The sequence below is a fragment of the Protopterus annectens genome, chromosome 8.part1 (genome assembly GCF_019279795.1).
Source record: "Protopterus annectens isolate FY-2018-M chromosome 8.part1, PAN1.0, whole genome shotgun sequence".
Lineage (NCBI taxonomy): Eukaryota > Metazoa > Chordata > Ceratodontiformes > Protopteridae > Protopterus > Protopterus annectens.
Genome location: NC_056742.1, coordinates 145,555,888 through 145,575,403, shown reverse-complemented (window position 1 = coordinate 145,575,403; position 19,516 = coordinate 145,555,888). Strand labels below are relative to the sequence as shown.

Sequence of the window (19,516 nt, the reverse complement as noted above, 5' to 3'; positions counted from 1 at the left end):
TTTCTTTGATGAGGCAAGGCATCCAACAGAAACTTTTTTTTGGTTCACTTTGCTCCAGCCCCCTCCATGTCAGTTTATACATTCATTTCCCATTAATGGGGTGGGGATATCATTTAGACAACCATCAGTGATAGTTGAGGATTTTTCTTTTATGGAGACCCTCACCACCCTGCATGCACTCGTCACTAGTGCAGAGGTGGGGATGTGCTATGGGCTGACCACAAAGGGCATCCCCTCACATCCACAAAGGGTGTTCTCTTCAAGCAGCCTCCCCAAAATACAGCAGGTGGCTACATCTGACTCTACCACGGAAATCACACCTACCCAATGTGCTCCAATATCAAGTGCAACATTCACCACTCCCTGGGAAAGGTGAGTGGGCCATGCACTTTCACTCTTCCTTCTTCCTACTTGGTTCCTCTAGTGCTAGGTTCACTAATCAAACCTTGGTCATCTTGGTTACAGTCAGGGCTTTAATCCTCTGTGCCATGGTGCCATACTATCCATTAGGGAATTTACTATTGGGGACTTGTTTATGAAAGAATTCTGTAACCTCTGGACATTGTGTCACTTACCCACTTGTTCTGCATGATCTTGGAAGACCAGTTTTAGTGAAGGAATAACTACCTCGTGGCTGCCTCCAGGTGGTAGAGTTGAGGATTGATGCAGGAACTTCACTGTCCATCCTAAGCCTGATTTTAACTTTCTGGGGATCAGAGGAATGTTTTCCTTTCAGCTGGTGATCACTTTGGAAAGTGATACAGGCCCCTTAATCTGCCTTAAATACACTTGGCAGTATCTCATCTGTTTCTTAATAAAAGGCTGCTGGTGGGGTTGAAATGAAACATCTATAGTTGTGAAGGTTTTATTTTCTTACATGTCTTTTAGTTGCTTCCTAATGCAGTTATACTAGAACAGGAAGCCGGAGCAGACTGTCTTAGTGTCTTCTGTTTAATCAGATAACCTGAGCCAATAGTGCTGACTTAGTGCAATGTGTTTTGCTGTACCTTCAACTTATTTGTAAATTATTTGAGACATGCAAGTTCCTCTTTTTGCAGTTCAACTGGTAACTCCCCTACCATGTGGAGCATTCTATCAGAGAGACTAAACTGGAAATTCATCAAGTTTTCTCGATAGTTCATTGTCGTCTGAGACAGAGTTGAGGAAATTTACACAGATTCCAGATTTACTAAACATTCTTACACTCTTTGGCCGACAGGTGCATAGTGTGCAAAAACAATTGGATTTAGCTAAGAGTTCTCTGATCATACTGCCCAATCAATGGATAGATGAAAAACCTGATTTCATTAGCACTGGGGTTACCAAGTCCTGGTTGTCCCCAGCCACTTTGGTTTCACCCTACATAAATGTCTTGTGTAAATATTCACTATGCATATGCTTAGCTGTTTCTCTACTTTATCACTTAATGACTGTGTATTTCTTTTTCTGTCTTATGTTGCTTTGTAGTCCCCAGGTCTTCCCTAAAAATGGACTACGTCTACTAAGGGTAACTTACAAAACAGAGTAAATAAATAAATAAAAGCAAATAAAATAAAATAACTCTGTAAACAGGGACTAAAAAAGGCAGTTAATATGATGTGACTTATGGAAGCCTTGCAGGGTCATTTAAGGAAGAGTGCTGAATATTCAGAAAAGGAGGAATACCTTTTTGTGGCCTCAGAAGGCTTCTGGGGATGCCAGTGGCCTGGCCTATATAAGTTCCTCAAGTCCATTAGCATGGGTAAACATGGCTGGAACTGTGAGTGCACCTACTATGTTAGCAGTTGGTCCACTGATGTAAATATATGGTGTAAGGTATGGGTCATGCAGACACCAACTTTGCTAGTGTAAGTTCTGATGAGGCCTGTGAAGGAGAATACTGTGGCATCTGCACCACAAGTCATCAATATCAAGTCTATGGGCCACAGACAATGGTAGTACTACAGGCAAGGGCATCAATGCAGAGTAAGTGGGAAATGCTTGTCTTGGGTAAAGACTCTGTACATATGGTGCTGCAAAGTGAATAGCTGCTGCTATCTATGCTGGCTCAGTTGAGATGATGTACTAAATCTGAGAAGACATTAGTACTCGGTCAATGCAGTGTATGACTGGAGAAGGATACCCTAAAGTTGCCACTTGGAGTGGCAGGCATTTTTTACTATTAGTACCAGAATTAAATTTACAGTGCTGTACATTAGGGACTGTAGGAGGGATTGAAGTGGTGAGCTTCTGCAAAGATTTCCTAGTACTCCTTCACAGAGCAGATGGAAAAATGGGATTCAATAGCATGCATTCTAACTTTCACATATGATCTACACTTGCTTTACGGTCATCAATAACTGTTCCTTTTACCTGTTCTGTCTCGGGGGGGTGGGTAAACCAGCTAGAGGTGGATAAGACCATCCTCTGAGCTGGAGCAATCCTTCAGAATGGTCTTTTGGCTAAGACAGCCTCTTTCATCAAAGACACTGTTAGCTTCTTGTGGTACCTCTTTTATGTGGCGCTACTACTAAAGCCGGTACACATGAAGCACATTTGAGGAGCTATACTTCTCAGTAAAGCAAAAGGGCAACAGGAGTTCCTGTCAATGCATGTTATCTGCTCACCAAAGGTACACAGCCTAAAGAATGGTTTCAAAGGGTACCAAATGGAGAGAGACACACACACAGAGGGGTCTTGGGTATGTATGTCAAAAGACAGAAGTGAGGAGAGAGGGAATTAAAATTAAAAACAAAAAGTGAGAAAGGACAGGTAGAAAGAAAACTGGGCTATCCTGAGCTCCTTGTTTTTCATAACAGATAAAAGAACAAAAAGAACTGGCGAAGGAATGAACTGTCAACTAAAATTAAAAAAACATAGCTATAACAGCACAAGTGACTGAACCTGAACACAGTAATGAAGAACAGGATAACAACTTCGGTAACATGACATAAGCTGAGGGAGGGACCAGGAAACCTGAAGATCTCTAGCACCAAGCAGTTTGAATACCTGTGTCATATAGTCTTTAAAGAAGTACCAGCTATATCTTTATTGAGTTATTAAAAAATGAAAAAAATTATACACATCTTACTCCAAAAATGGCAATGTTTCTGTTATTGCTAAAATGTCAAAGGAAAATAATCTGTGTGCAATTAGGGATAATATGTTCTGGTCAAACTTCGCACTGAACTGCAATGAAATCCAGTCTGGTATACTGTCTGTCAGAATGTATAAGGAAAATTCTCTGAAATGTTTATGAAGATCTCTCAAACAGTTTGAGAGTATGCCTCTCACAGGCATGCACAGCCATTTTACTGCCACCAGTGGAATACAGCAGTAGTATTGGCTCCTATGTGGGATGGGACCTGAGCAAGGTGTGGAAAGCAGCACATGTCCAGGATATGTCAAAAGCTTATTTTGGGAATACAGTATTCTTTGCTTTTAAAGTAAAACCATTATAAATTTCATAAAAGCAGAATTGTTGTTATTGTAAATCTAGCATCAGCAAAACTGTATGGGGACAAATTTAGCAATAAGCAACACTAAAGTTCCAAAAGATAGTTCCCATTACTATCTGAGCATCATGTTATTTCCTGAAATATTTTGTAAATCAAGAATTCTCAAAGGGGACTGATATATCACCTTCTGTTCATAGCTAACAAATGCAGGATTTAATAGGCATTTTGCCATAGTATATCATGGGTGAATGTATAACCTTACCTTACTGCAAGGAATAAAGTACATGTCCAGAATATATCTTTATTGACTTGTCGTTACATAAGTAAAAATTCCACATATTTTATCAAACAAAACACTTTAATTGGGGCATGGCATCAACAACATTATGTACTGTGTGGATAGTGTTGTAAAATCAACTTCAACACTGGACTGCACGGACATCTTCGGTGCATTTTGCACTCAAACACTTTGTTGTCATTCCCTACAAGTTTTTGGGAAATCTCAAAGGTGTGTGTGTGTGTGTGGGGCTGCCATACACAAAAGTATCACTTCATGTCTACTTTACTCTTATTCAAGACACAATGTGTTATACTACTGCTCCTACTGCATTCTACTTAGGATCTTCTAGGCTGGGCATATGACTTCTACTCAGTGCAAAGAATATAAGACATCTCCAAAACATATCGACGGAGATGTCCTTATAACAGAAGAAAAATTCCACACATTTCCCCACACAAAGCAACACATTTGTGCTGTCAAACCTGGCATCACCAAAACTCCAAATGCTGAGGAAGACAATGTGCCGATACCAAATGTCAAATGGTTAGAATGGTAGTGTTAGCTGGAATTTGCATCTGATCAAAATTATGCTATCCTCTGAAATTTTTATTTAGACATCACAAAGGGTAACCAACCTATGGCCATGTATACATATATATAACATAATGTATCACAGGCATCTCACTACCAAAGTCTGCCAAGTTACATTACATTTTTGTTTCCATTTTGGATTGGTATGATACTTCTACTCAGTGTGGGGAGTGCAGTATATGGCCAGAATATATTTTAATAAATTGTAATCAAAAATAAAAATTATACATAATTTGCCTAATTATGTACATTTTTGTCTGTGGCTTCATGACTGTCCTCCTTCAAGTTTAGAACTGTATGTAGAGGTGAAGTGTACTATAAGATAATATTGTGTATACGTCTTTAAACCTGGAATTAAAATCTAGAAAAAAGCACGCTATAGCCAAGAGCTAGGACATATTAGTCAGTGAAATTTGCTAGAATATTTTAAATAGTTTCAGAAGCACACCCCTACAGTGACTACCACTACCAGTAGTATTACACAGCCATTTTAGAGCTCTGTGTTTTGCCATTTGGCTCACAATTATATGCATATTTGACACTTTTCTCAAAACTATGAACTCAGTACTTATATCTGAATTGACTCACTGGTGTGTTCTCATAAAATCAGAACTAAAACACTTTATGTGAAAAAAGTGATAAATGTCACTTTAAATGTTTAAACAAAATACAAACATTGCATTTGAGACAGACATGCATATATTCTGCTGTTTACTTTCCCTGACATTAAGTCATGTAAATGTGCAGTATAAGCCTGGCTATCTTAAGATCTTGTCCTGTAAATTTAAAAATATCTTGTACTACACAGACATTGACATCTGTAGGTACAATGAAACTCAAGCAAGAATGGCCTTTTGAATGGGGCAAACTAGAACAATTGCAAAATGATCATTAGAAACAAAACTATAGTTATCAGTTCTCTTCAGCCTTACAAATATAAAGCTATCAAAGATGAATATAATGCTTCTGCAACTTCAGGCCCAAAAGAATATGTATTTCTGTATGAAAGTAATATTTTATTACTTGATATGTTGCAGCATAAAAAATTAAATAAAAGTGCTTTTATATAGAAAGTTAAGACGCAGCTACATTTTTGCCTTTGACAGTAGGAGTGCAATGTAAGGGTTTTATGCACAACTACACCAAGCAGCATTCCTTGAAACAAGAAAAATAAATGCAAAATGGTTTTGAAGATATATGCATTTACATACAAGGAGAAAAATAGCCAAAAAAAGATCAGCACATCAGGGACAGTCCTCTCTGGTTAGTAGTAGAAGGGTTAAGGGTAGACTTTTTAAAGGCAAAGAATACAGTATTCCCAAAGTGAGCTTTTGACATAAGACTCTTCAGCCACTCTAGAAACCTTGTTCCATTGAAAGTCCTGGTAGACAGCTGCAGTGGATATGCAATCTTTGGTGAATGCAAGTCACAATGATGGCGACCCAATTTTCAAACAAATTTGAGTCTACCATTTACAAAGATACTAGAAAATGCTATTCAGTCTGTGCTCCAACTCAGAAATGACACTACTATCTCTTGAATTATTCATATTTCAATATCAGTAAATGAAAGTATTTAGAATTTACCTCAGAAAGGAGCTTTGAGACAATTTCTAGAGGTGCCTGATGGATGGAATCATCTTGCAGTGGAGAGGTTAATGCCATGTCCACCAGTGTACGAATCTCTTTCAGGATTACCTCCCAGCGACCTGGATTACTGAGCACTTTCTTATATTTGTAAATCTTTTTCTAGGAAAGATACATGATATTAAGTGTTACATCAGTTTACTATGTAAAAACTGAGCTCTTTAAGACTACAAACCAAGTAAAACATTCATATTGATGAATTGCAATAGAGAACTATTCTAGTATTTTCATTTGATCATTTCAGCTCTAGAAAATTACTTGCTAAAAACACATACACATTTTAATACAAGCTAACCTACAAGGAAAAGTGCAAATGTCTTGCAATATTACAAAGATTCAAGTACAGAATTAATGGCCTAGTTACTGTTGGAGTACTAGCATTCATGGTGTATTCTGTAATGGAAACAAACTGCAGTAAGAACTGCAGTAGAAACTGATACACACTGGTATAATTTCTATACGGATAAAACCAGCTTTACCAATTAAAACTGTGGTTTGACTCTTGGCAGGCACTATATGTTAATTCACAGAAACTAAGCAATCAGAACTGCAGCTACAGAGTGATATACTGATAAAACTTTTTCAATAAAATCCATGCGCAGCATTGTGCCCCAGTTAATTGAATATGGCATTTGTTACTTCAGCTGAAGATGAAAAAAAAATTCAAAAATCACTGGAAAATATTACCAGAATGAGTAAGATGTATATTTTTAGTGAGGGCTAAACAGTATCAGTGTGTTATATACAATATATGTGCACACTATGTATTACACCAAGTTATGACTTTTCTACTCCTTACTAAGTAGATAAAGCAAAAAATCTAAAATGTTCTCCAATTGCATAACTGCAAAAAAAAAAACAACCACCACCACATGGCATTAAGTTATGGTACTTGCCTGACGAAGCAGCAGTCTGGTAAATGTATATTATTTATTTTATTTATTTTACATTTGTTTATCGGGAAAGTCCGACTTGGAATGAAGCCAATTTTCAGCGTAGGCCCGGGGAGAAACGCTCCAGATTTATGTCTTTGTAATGTGGGAGGAAACCGGAGCATCTGGAGAAAAACACACACGAACACATGGTGGACATGCAGACTCCGCACAGAAGGCACTCCAACAGAAAATCAAACCAGAGAACTTCTTGCTGTGAGGCGACAATGCTACTGTTGCACCACTGTGCTGTCCATATTAAAAACCCACTACTAAAACACCACCATTTCATGGCTAAACCCAGAATGATCTTGGCTCTCTGTTGTGACTTACTATTTAAATTATGAAACCTGGAAAATATATAATCTTATCAACATCCTCAAGATAAAGTATGTACTTCCAAGATGGCTGCACGCCAATGTTTAACTTCAGCTCTCCCAGTGTGAAAACAGAAACTGAAAGACAAAAGCCAGTGATATTGTCAACTTGAGTAAAATTCAGTTGTTGGCTAGTACGTACACTGTCTGGATGGCTGCAAAGAAGAAACTAAGTGCCTGAAACAAAATCAAACAGGAAAGGTGAAGAGAAAACACTGACTGGAAGAATCCTGCAGCAGTTCAGCAAACAGCAATTCAAGTTCCAGTTTTGGTGCAACACATGGCTTCCAGTAATCTAGAGGAAAAAAATAAGTCAATTGTGCTCAGAACTGAATAAAATAAAGAAACACAGGGGGAGTTCATCAACTCAAATAAAATGCTGGAAGAAATGGAAGAAACTTTAAACAGATATTCAGATAAGCTGATAAAAGCAAAAAATTAAAGGTCAAAATAAAGAAAAGGCTGGCTGACTATCATACAGTGCAAGAAGAAATGTTTTAAAAATAGTAGAATTAGAGGCACAAATAAGCAACTGAATTGGTATTCCACAGCAGGAACTGTTAACTGAAAGGACACACTGTGTGTATGCTCCAAATGAGGCAATGAAAAAACAGCTAAGACCTTAATAAAGATGCAAACCTACCAGCATAAAGAGTGCATGTTAAAAAAAACTGTGGCAAAAGGGCAAATTATTAAAAGCTGGAGACAAAAAAAAGTGTCTGTGGGAAAAGATTATTCATTACACACCAGGGAAAAGAGAAATACATTTCCACCACTACTCAAGGAATGTTGAGAGACAGGTGTAAGATTCAAGTGGCTATATCCAGCTATCTTCATAATAATTATTTTCCTCGAGGATCAAAGAACAACTAAGGAGGAAATGCAAAAAAATAACTGATCAAGCAGAAGGGAAGTCTGCTTCTCATTCTTTAATAATAAAACACAAGATGAGACTTTACCAGTAAAATCCTTTCCACTGTTACAATGGAAAATGCTTGAGAGAGAGAGAAAAGCACAGGAGTTAATCGGAAGAATTGGAAGCACTGCAGAACTGAAATGGAATCTGGAGTTGGAAAATGGAGATGAACAGGAAGAAGGCCAGCAACACAGAAATTACTGAATGTATGCGAGACTGCAAAGCATCAATTACATTTGTGAAACATGGCTGTACAAGAATAAGTGGAAAGAGTGGAGTTTTGTTCACTTTGTTAAACTAGGAACTGAAAAGCATTTGCCTCACTTCATATCATTAATGTGTGGAAGGACTTTGAGTGGAGGAAGAAAGAAAAAGTTAAGTAAAACAATCTCTTTTCTTAAAAATAGTTCTATGAAACTTTTCACATGCATAAACTGCATATTTTACACTAAAGTATTTTTAGTTTTTCTTGTATGTGCTAAAGCTATTAAAGTAAACAGATGCCTTTTTTCTTCTTCCTTTCTCTTTTTGGTATTAAGAAATGTTGGCATTACTGTGCAAAAAAAAGAAGAAAAGCTAGACAACAGCATATTTAAATTAATAATCTATAATCTTATTAACTTAAGTAGACAGATCAGAATATAAGTAGAGCTGATATGTTTTATCTTACTTTGTTTAAATGGATTAAGACCCCCGGGCTTAATCTAATTTTAAGTGGAAACAAGTAAATATGAGAGCACAGAATATAATGAAAACTTTTCCTGAAGCAATAAAACTAGTCCTACAGGCTGCAAAAGAGGACTACCTTTTTTCTCTTTTCTCTTACCTTTCCACGGAGACAAGCTGACAATACGGCAATACAACACAGGCTAAAAGTTAATGATTTCTGAAAGTCTGCAAGCAGTTTTCATATCTAAAGGGAGGGGGAATAAAAAAAAAAAAAAAGAACACACACCAATTAGTGCAAGCATTGATGACCTCAAATTTAGGTTAATTAGGGCTGTATTAGCAGCTGTCTATCTGGCACAAATGTTCCTCTTAGGAGGGTAAAATGTCAGTATTTGAAGATGTATATAGTTATGTATGTCTGTATTAACTTAATAGAATAGGGGAGTGTTCTGGGGTGTGTTTCATTTTTTTTTTTGTTTGTTTCTTTTAGGGTTTCTATTGAAACAAAAAGTCTTACAAAATGCAACATGGGTTCAAATCTTGATGGCAAGAAAAGTATATAAAGGATTAACCTGCCAAACATTAATGGATCCATGTAGAACAAAAGTCGGAAATACACATTTAAAAAACTGCCAAATATAACAGGTGGGAATAATGACATCTTACCATAACATCAGCACTTTCCATATTATCTTAGAATGTGACAGTCTCTCGGGTACAGACAAAAAAGAAAGATTACTTAACTGTATTAAGAAATGCTGAGTCAAATAGCATTGCTACAGGAGACACGTTTGGAAAGAATTGAGCATGTGAATTTGATAACAAAAGGATTTTAATATGGTTGTTCTGCAAAATACCAAGGACAAAGGTAAAGAGAAGAATTTACATTCATTATTAGAGGAGCTAAAGTAGTGACAGAAAAGGAAAAAAAAAAAGATAAAGGCAGACGTAGTAGAAAAGGGCTACTGACAATGGATGAGGAATACACTGGCAAGTAATTCTATTCCACCTAAAACTACTATTTTGTGCCTTAAGACAAATGTTGATAGAAATAATTAGCTTTCAGCAGGGAATATTACTTACAGGTGGATAAAGGAATTTGAATTGCAACAATGACGATGCATCTGTGGTACCCAGAAGGGAAAATATAACAAAAGAGGGTAGATTTTTGAAGAGACTTATGAAACTATTTGGTTTGAAAAACATTAATTCAATAGTAGGAACTCAGAAAGAATTTACATATTATTCTCCAAGGTACAATAACTGCGCTAGACTTGACAGAAATTATATTTCATATGAAGACATCTATTTTATTGAGAACTTTGATACACATCCAATGACTATTTTGGATCATACACCAATAATTACCAAGATAAAAATGTAGGGTAATAAAAGAAAGATGAGACATTGGTGCTTCCCCACCTACCTGTTAAAAACAGAAGAATGTAAAGAAAGTACTTCAGAAGTTTTAGCTAGTGAGTGGGACAAAATGAAAGTGGAGTTTAAAAACAGGGTAAAAATAAAGCAAGAAAAAATCCAATTAAGAAGTAATAAGAATTATTTAGAGAGGGGTTAAAGTATTACAAAATAAAGGGAAGTCTCACAGTACAAAAGGAGATGCAGAGTGTTAAAGAGAAAATAAGGGAGTATGTGGATAATATGCATGAATTTAGACAGATTGCTGTTAAGCAGCTGTTTTTTTTTTTTATGATAACTCCACAGCACAAAAACATTTGGTACGACTTAAGCAACATAAAGTAGAAAGGGTTGTTGCTAAACCTAGGGAGCCAATAAAAAGAAAAATAATGAAATCCTGTAGAATTATTAGAGATATTTCAAAAATGTTATGAAAATCTGTATAAAGCAGAGAAGTGGGGAAATCAAGAAAAAGCACAAAAGGAAATACTTGTGGAAGACTTAAATATGCCAAGGTTAGATGTAGATGAGCCTCAACAACTAACTGTTACTACATCAGGAAATGAGATAAAAATGTTGATGTACAACCAATCTACAGAAGAGCCCCCTGGAATAGACAGTACTCCAGTGGATTTTGGAAGTTAAGGAAAAGAGTGATAAAGATCTGGAACATTTTGTTTAACAACATCCTGGGAAAAAAAGCTGTGGTAGCTGTAATAACTAAAGACTGTAAACACCCATCTGATCCAGCTTCATATAGGCCCATTTCAATTTTAAACCATGACTATAAAGTGTTTATGTCTACAATGGCCTTTCTGTAAGATGTCAACATCACTTGGGGAGTTAATAATGGCTCCCAACTTGCAATCATCTGCGAACTTTGTCAGCCAGAGTCCCTTCTTGTTGGACTGGACTTCTGAGAAGTAGACACCAAATAGGAAAGGACCCAGGACCAATCCCTGTAGGATTCCAGTCGTGGCTGGTCAGCAGTCTGACTTGGAGTGAGCTACATTCACACTACGGGTTCTATCTGTTAGCCAGTTTGCAACCCACCTAGTGATATCGGGGATGATGCCTAGCTTAGTGAATTTTTCTATGATTCCTGAGTGGGGAATGGTATCAAAGGCCTTGGTCAGTTCAAGGTAGGCTGTATGAACCACCTTGCCTTCATCCACAACTCTGGTGACTGACTCAAAGAAGTCGACCAAGTTGAGCAGGCATGATCTACCCTTCACAAAACCAAAAGTACAGTTTTGTACCTACCATAAATGTAGATGTTCGAGGATCCCCATTGCTGCAGTCCTTACTATTGGGTATAGTCCACATCCAGTCGGCCCGAATACCAGAGTATAAGGCTGACGTCGGTCAGGGCGCATTAGACTGACGTCAGTACGTCAGGGTACTAATGCGCATGACCGACGTCATATCCTCAGTCTTTTCTTGCCCCAGATGTCAGAAGACCCTAAAAAGACAAGGCCCAAAATACCTGCACCAAAAATATGTACAATATATACAAGAATATATACAACAAATATAAGCATGTAACCTCACCTACACAACCACCCCTAAACACAGAGGGAAGGAGGGAGGGTAAATTGGACTGCAGCAATGGGGATCCTCGAACATCTACATTTATGGTAGGTACAAAACTGTACTATGTTCTTCGTTCCCCATTGCTGCAGTCCTTACTATTGGGTAGAATCCCAAAGCAGAGGTAAGGGAGGCTGGCAAATCATAGAGAAGCAGGAGCTGACAACATGCCTTGCAAAACAGCTGTGGCAAAACCAGCCCTAGACTTAGAGTAGATAGGAAGGTGATAATGCTTAGAGAAAGTATGCACTGAACTCCAAGTAGCTGCTTCCAAAATATCCTTAGTTGCCACCCCTTAGAAATGCTGTTGAAGTGGCAGTAGCCCTAGTGGAATGAGGCCTAATCCCAGCTGGAATCTCCTTGCCATGATGGGAATAACAAAATGCAATGCAAAAGCCAATCCACCTAGAAATAGTTTGTTTTGACACAGGCTTGCCCTGCGAACTCAAAGCAAAAGAAACAAACAACTGCTGAGACTGCCTGAAATCCTTAGTCCTGCTTAAATAATAACGCAATTGCCTGTGTACATCTAAAGTGTGCAAAATCTTTTCCCCTTTATTTTGGGGGTCTGAATAAAAAGTAGGCAAATGAATAGCTTGGTTTAAAGCCACACTAGAAACCACCTTAGGCATAAAGGAAGGATTAGTACGTAATGATACCCTATCCTTATGGAAAATCAAAATGGCTCTACTGCCATAAGGGCCTGCAACTCAGACACCCTTCTTGCAGAAGTAATAGCCAACAGAAAAGCAGTCTTCCATGACAAATATTTCAATTCAGCAGTAGCCGAGGCTCAAAAGGTTGTAGAGTAAGTTTTTCCAACACAAAATTGAGATCCCAAGCAGGAGTAGGAGCTCTTGGGGGTCTTATATTCTTTGCCCCTCTAAGAAACTGCTTGAACAAAGGATGCGAAAACAATGGTGAGTCACAATCATAATGAGCTGAAATTGCTGCAGCATGAATCTTAATGGAAGAGAAGGACAAACCTTTGTCCAATAACTCAGTAAGGTATTGAAGAGCCACACTCAAATTAGGCTCAGAAACCTGCAAATTCTTTGCTGTACTCCAAAATAAAAATCTCTTCCATTTTTCTGCGTACACTTTCCTTGTACTAGGTCTTCTAGCTTCCATAATCACATTTAAAACTTGTTGAGGAAGTTGAGACCTGCTGTGTTTCAACACAGAATATGCCAGGCTGTTAGATGAAGAGAGTGAAGCTTGACATTGAGCAGATGACCATCCTTCTGAGATAACAGATGAGGAATCAGAGGTAAAGGCCATGGAGGCTTCCTTACCAGACTCCGTAGTAGTGGGTACCAGTGTTGCCGAGGCCAATCTGGAGCTATCAAAATCATCCTTGGCCTGTCTTGTCTGACCTTTAATAGTACCTTTGGAAGAAGAGGCAGAGGAGGAAAGGCATACACATGAAGGTTTTTCCAACTGAAAGACAGAGCATCCACTTTCCAAGCTGTGTGATGAAACCCCTTTGTGCAATACTGTGGCAGCTGGTGGTTTAGTGGAGAAGCGAACAGATCTATGTCTGGAGTTCCCCATGACACTGTCAATTTTTGAAATACATGAAGATCCAGTTTCCACTCGTGGGGATCCATGATTTGTCTGCTTAACACATCTGCTAAGGAGTTCTGTGCTCCGGCAGAAACCTTGCCTGAAGAGTTAGTTGCAAGCTTAGCGCAGTCTCCCATAAAATCATTGCTTGCCTGCATAGAGGATAAGAATGTGTTCCCCTTGCTTGTTGATGTACCACATGACAGTTGTGTTGTCTGTTAGAATCAACACCTGCCCTGGAAGAAGTAACTCCTTGAAAGCCATTAATGCAAACTGGACTGCTAACATCTCCTTCATGTTGATATGTAGATGCTGTAGTCTGGCAGGCCACTTGTCTTGTATCCACTTTCCATTTAGATGAGCTCCCCAAGCAATGTCCGAGGCATCTGTCGTTAAAATCTGACTCGCCTCTGGCGGGTCACAGAGAGTCCCTTGTTTAGGTGACATTCCTGAGCCCACCACAAAAATTCTTTTTGAAGGCAAGGTATTATTTGAATGACAGTGTCCAAATCCTGGCAGTGCTGTGTCCATACATTTTGAGATACCATTGTAGCTTCCTCATATGCAGTTTGGCATTGGGAAGCACCAGAATACAAGATGCCATGAACCCTAATGCTTGAAGGACTGTCCTTGCAGTCAGCACGGACTGATGAGATAGTTGATGGAAGTAAAGTGACAGACTCTTTTGTTTGTCCGGGGTTAAAAAGGCCATCTGGGCTGCTGTATTCAGTCTCACACCCAGAAAGCACATGTCTTGAGAGGGTACTAGACTGGACTTTATTTCGTTCACAGAATACCCTAGGCATCTTAGCACTGCTATGACATATTCCAGATGCTGTAGAAGGTCTTCCTTTTCTTGAGCCAGAATCAGGCAGTCGTCCAAGTAAGGATAGATTTGAATTCCTTGAAGCCTGAAGTAAGCTATCACTGGAGCCAGAACCTTTGTGAATACTCTGGGCAGTAGATAAGCCAAAGGGCAATGCAGAGAACTGATAATGAGAATTTCCAGCTCGAAACCGCAGATACTTCCTGCAACTTAGCCTTATAGGCACATGAAGGTAAGCTTCCTTGAGATCTAAAGTTACCATCCAGTGATCTTTGCCCAGCAGAGGTAAAAGCTGTTGTAACGTCAACATCTTGAACTTGGGAATGTCCAGAAAAGTGTTGAGGAGAGATAAGTCCAAAATTGGTCTCCACGTGTTCCCCTTCTTTGGTACTAGGAACAGGCGAGAATAAAATCCTAGGCCCCTTTCTGATACAGGGACTGGCTGAATGGCCCCCATCTGGAGTAACTGTGAAACTTGCTTGTGAGCCTCTTTTCTTTGTGGAGGAGGAACGTCTGGCATGCCTTTGAAAGGGGGCATTGTATGGAAATAAAATCTGTAACCGTGGTGAATGATATCCAACACCCATTTGTCTTGAGTAATTAAATCCCAATTTTCTTTGAAAAGAGACAGTCTTCCTCCCAAAGGAGCTGCCAGGCGAGAATCTACTGGCAGCTGAAAAGACAGGTCATTGGGTCTGTTTGGAAGGACCGACCCCCGCCCCCCCCAGAAGGCTGAGCAGGTGAACCTCCCGTTCTAGGCCTAAAAGAACCCTGAGCCCTGCCCCTACCACGTCTAGACCTACCCCTAGACTGGGAATCATAAGCAGGATATGTCCACCCCTTAGCAGGCCAATTTCTACTAAACTTGGTGGCTGCACCTGCAAAAATCTTTAACAGTTTGCATAGACTTAGCTTTGTCCTCCATTTTCTTTAAAACTGCTTCCACAGGCGATCCAAACAACACATCAGACTGTAAAGGAGCATCCAAAATCCTTGTCTTAACATGCTCAGCTAAATTCTGATCCTTCAACCAGGCATGCCTGCGAAGAACAGAACTAGTAGCAGCCACCCTCGAGGAGGCCTGTACAGCATCAAAACCACATTGCAAAGAATGCTTACCCACTTGTTCAGACACATGAACCAAATCCAGCAATTCTTTACACTCAATACCTTCCGCCAAAGCATCCACCTTAGATTTTAATTGTGAAAGGAGATAATTCTGATATTTTAGCATGTGAAACTGACAATTCAATGCTCTCATGGCTAGAGTGGAAGAAGTATACACTTTCTTTCCCCACCTATCCAAAGCCCTTGCCTCTTTATCAGTGGGAACAGGATTTTTAATCACAGAAGCTTTAACACCTTTAGGCCCTTGAGAAATAGTTTCTGGGTCCGCCCTAGGACTCTTAAACAAATACTTATGAGCTTCGGGCACCCTATAATACCCATCAGGCTTAACAGGAGCAGGAGGCAAAGAGTCTGGGTTTAGGGAAGCCTCTGCAAAACATCTTCCACCACATTCAACACAGGAGGAATAGCTAAGGGCCTATGCTGGGGTAAAAACAAGAATTCCCTAAGCCTTTTCCTGGAATCAGAGTAATCCTGGCCTTCCCATTTAAAGTGCTCCCTCATGGAATGCAGAGTCTCTGAAAATGAGAAATCCTCAGGAGGAGAAGCTGTAGGAGTGGAATCATCCACATCAGAATCAGAATAAGTAGGATACTCCTGCAAGTCTTCCAGAAGACTCTGAAGCCTCTGAACACTGTTCAAAACTATCAAACTCGGTTCCACCCTAGGCCTCTTATCAGGCGGGGCATAGAACCTCTAATCATAGTAATCAAATCTTCTGCCATTTTAAGCATATGTTTCTTAGGTACAGAACCGAAATGCTAGGAGAAGCCCCCACTGAAGCCAAACTAGGCCTACCTCTTAAAGAAGTTTTGGCAACAGAAGGAGAGGCTCTAACTACCTTGGGAAGAGAGGGAAGAACAGTTACCTGAGAAGCCCCTCAGCCTGGCCTACCTCCTGAGAAGGCACATCCTGTAACAGTAAAGTTTCTGCCTGAGACTCCATGGAAACTCCTGGCAAAACCTCTGCCCCCACTGACCCTTCTAAAGAACCGGCGTCCGGGCCGGCTGGTTCATCAACCCTAGGCTTCGCTGTTTTGTCCTTGCGTTTCTTGGCCGAAGCGGGCGTCGGAGCATCCGACGGCATTTTATAATTACAACGCTTCCCAAACACTAACCTGGCACAGTCTAACCTCCTCTTAATAGTGCGTTTGTTAAACCTAGCACAAGAGCGGCAACCAACAACGTCGTGCTCAGGCCCTAAACAAGGTATACACAAGGTATGGTAATCCCTATGAGGTATCTGTTTCCCACAAGAAATACAGTTATTCACTTTTTCTGACATCCGGTTAAATACTGAGGCAAGAAAAAAACAAAATGTTCCCCAACGGGGTACTTAGCCAACTCTGTTTCGGTCTGAAACTCCGGTTTCGGAAATATTTCAGAACGCCAACCTGCACTCGCAAAATTGCTTCTGCATCGGATCATGCGGCAAAAAAGACCGAGGATATGACGTCGGTCATGCGCATTAGTACCCTGACGTACTGACGTCAGTCTAATGCGCCCTGACCGACGTCAGCCTTATACTCTGGTATTCGGGCCGACTGGATGCGGACTATACCCAATAGTAAGGACTGCAGCAATGGGGAACGAAGAACATCTGTGTGGGATCCAGAGTTTGGAGATTCCCTATATGCTTGTTTATTAGGTCCATGATGATGTGTTCCATAGCTTTGCATATCAGACTTGTCAGGCTAATGGTGATAGTTCCCAGGGTCTGTAATCACTCCTCCTTTGTGGAGAGGGATGACTACAGCAGTGTGTCATTTGGTAGGGACAAAGCCTGAGGTGAGGCTGTGATTGAACAGGGCACACGGGTGAGGTGCCAGTTCATAGGTTGGTACTAGGCTATTGGCCCTAAGGCCTACACAAGCCTAACCATAACAATTCCCTAGATATTTCTTCCCACAATATTTACTTCCCTGGACCCCTGTTTAGCATGGCGACTGACGTGATCCCTGAGGTGAATATCCTATCTCTCATCCAATCGTCAAGGTTCCTTCTGAAGAGGGCCAAGGAGGCGCGCTCTGCTTGACATGTATGGGCAGTCTATTCCAGAGTATGGGGAGTCTCTGGGTCAGGAACCTATCGGTCCAGCATGTTTTTTTCATTGTGATGACAAGGTTTAGATCCCTAGAACGTTTGGCTCTGAGGGATTGGGATTTCAAGTGGAGCATGTTCAACAGCTCAGGGTTTGACATGGCCTTGTATGTTAAGCAGAGATCACCTCTGAGTAGACGATATGCCACAGAGTTTAGCTCAAGTTTTTTTTAAGACGGGTCAGCATAGAGCATCTGCTTTAGGCCTGTGATTCTTTTAGTGAGGTATTTCTGCAGCCTTTCCAGCTGTTGCAGATGTCTTGTGACGTACATAACAAACGGGGTGTTGTACTCTATAATGGGTCTAATGAGGGATGGGTACAGTGGGACAATGACCTACTTTTTTTCTGGATGAAAAGCTCTTAGTGATGAGGTGTTTCACATAGAAGGATTTCCTGACTGTTGTGGTGATCTGGTTATCGAAGGTGAGACCACTGTCCACCTGTGTCCCTAAGACTCTCATCACATGTTTGGTGTTTAGTTTAGTACTGCCACCTATGTGGTAAATCATGGGTATATGTTTTTTTCCAAAGGGGATAACTATACCTTTCTTGGCATTAAGCTTAGTGTACTACCACCTATGTGGTAATTCATGGGTACATGTTTTTTCCCAAAGGGGATAACTATACATTTCTTGGCATTAAGCTTGAGCCCATGGCTCTGGCACCAAGCATCACTCTGTGGCTCATGTAGAACACAGCCAGAGATATTGTCAGGTCTTACAGAAGCTGTACTATTGGCCTTGGACAGTGCTGTTTTAACCTGTGCTGCCACAATACTGGATGCCTGGCAATCTACTGGTATTGCGATTGGTCCTCTGGGGGCAGAGGGGAAAAGTTGGCACTGAATCTGTCTGCCAGTATATTGGCAATATCTGTTGGCTCAGTATAGGAGGTACCACTGTGTAGCTGTCTCAAAGCAAATTTGGGAATTGCCATGGAGGTTCTTTACATAACTATAGAAGGCCTTGTGGTGGTCTTTACTATCGTCTGCAATTCTGTTTTCAATGCTAGCTTTATAGGATTTGATGAGGGATCTCAACTTTTTGTTGAGGCTGATAAGGGAGTTTTTCCAGTCTTGGGACTTCACCTTATTCCACATCAGTTTTCTCCTTCTGCTGTAGAGTTTGTTTATGGCAGGGAACCACCAGATTGGCTTCCTTTTTTTTTTTTTGGAGGAGAGTGTCTTGGTTCTATTGGGTCTGGCAAGATCCATGCATTTGTGTACATGTTCGTACATTGCATTAATTGGAGTATGATTCGGCGGTCATGCAACTATTCTCCATTTGCATGTGTGCCGTGAAGTTAGCCACCTCTGTTCTTAGGAGCCCAAAGTTAGCTTTGGAGTTTTTCATGGTGGTCACCTTTGCAGGGAGGGTGCGTGGATTTCCACGGTGATAAGTTTGCGGTCAGATCTAACCATGGAGGTGTTGACTACTGGTGTAGAGCAATGGTTGTCCATGCTAGTAATGACCAGGTCAAGGATGCTGCTACCTCTAGTGGGGGGTAAGAACGAGCTGGCCCAGGGCAATGGAATTAATGAATTCTAGGAAACGTTGGGCAAGTATATTGGTACACGAGTAGCTTTCCCAGTTAATGGAGGAGTAGTTCAAGTCGCCCAGTATGTGTGTTAGGTTGGACCCTAATATTCTCCAGGGTGCTTAGGAACATGCAGTGAGTGTCTTGGGACATGGTTGGAGACCTGTAACAGGCTACGACCTGAATTGCTGTCTTTCCCAATATTAGGTGCACCTGAGTATCTCTGATGCATTATGTTGGGCTACCACTCTGGAGGTGTGCGCATCCTTTATGAATATGGAAACACCACCACCTTTGGAACTTCAGTCCAAGTTCTGGGGTCGAAAGGTGTGGAATGAGTTATAGCCTGGTAGTGCAGGGTGCTTTCTGCTGCCTTGAACCAGATCTCTGTTACAGCACAAATGTCGATGTTCTCCATTTGAAGGAGTGCTTAGAGCGAGTGCATTTTGAGATTTAGACTTCTAGCGTTGAGCAGCATGACCCTCAGATTGCATTTGTTTGTAGCT

The 19,516-nt window shown here is 40.3% G+C and overlaps 1 protein-coding gene across 1 annotated transcript in view; it reads right to left on the bottom strand.

The window, feature by feature from the left end:
* LOC122810253 (c-Maf inducing protein) overlaps positions 1-19,516 on the bottom strand; it is a gene marked incomplete in the record, with an annotated part of 1,337,359 nt that overhangs the window by 815,305 nt on the left and 502,538 nt on the right. Inside the window, 1 exon segment of the mRNA XM_044081790.1 lies at positions 5,895-6,056. Within this exon segment, the coding sequence (XP_043937725.1) occupies positions 5,895-6,056 (162 nt within the window).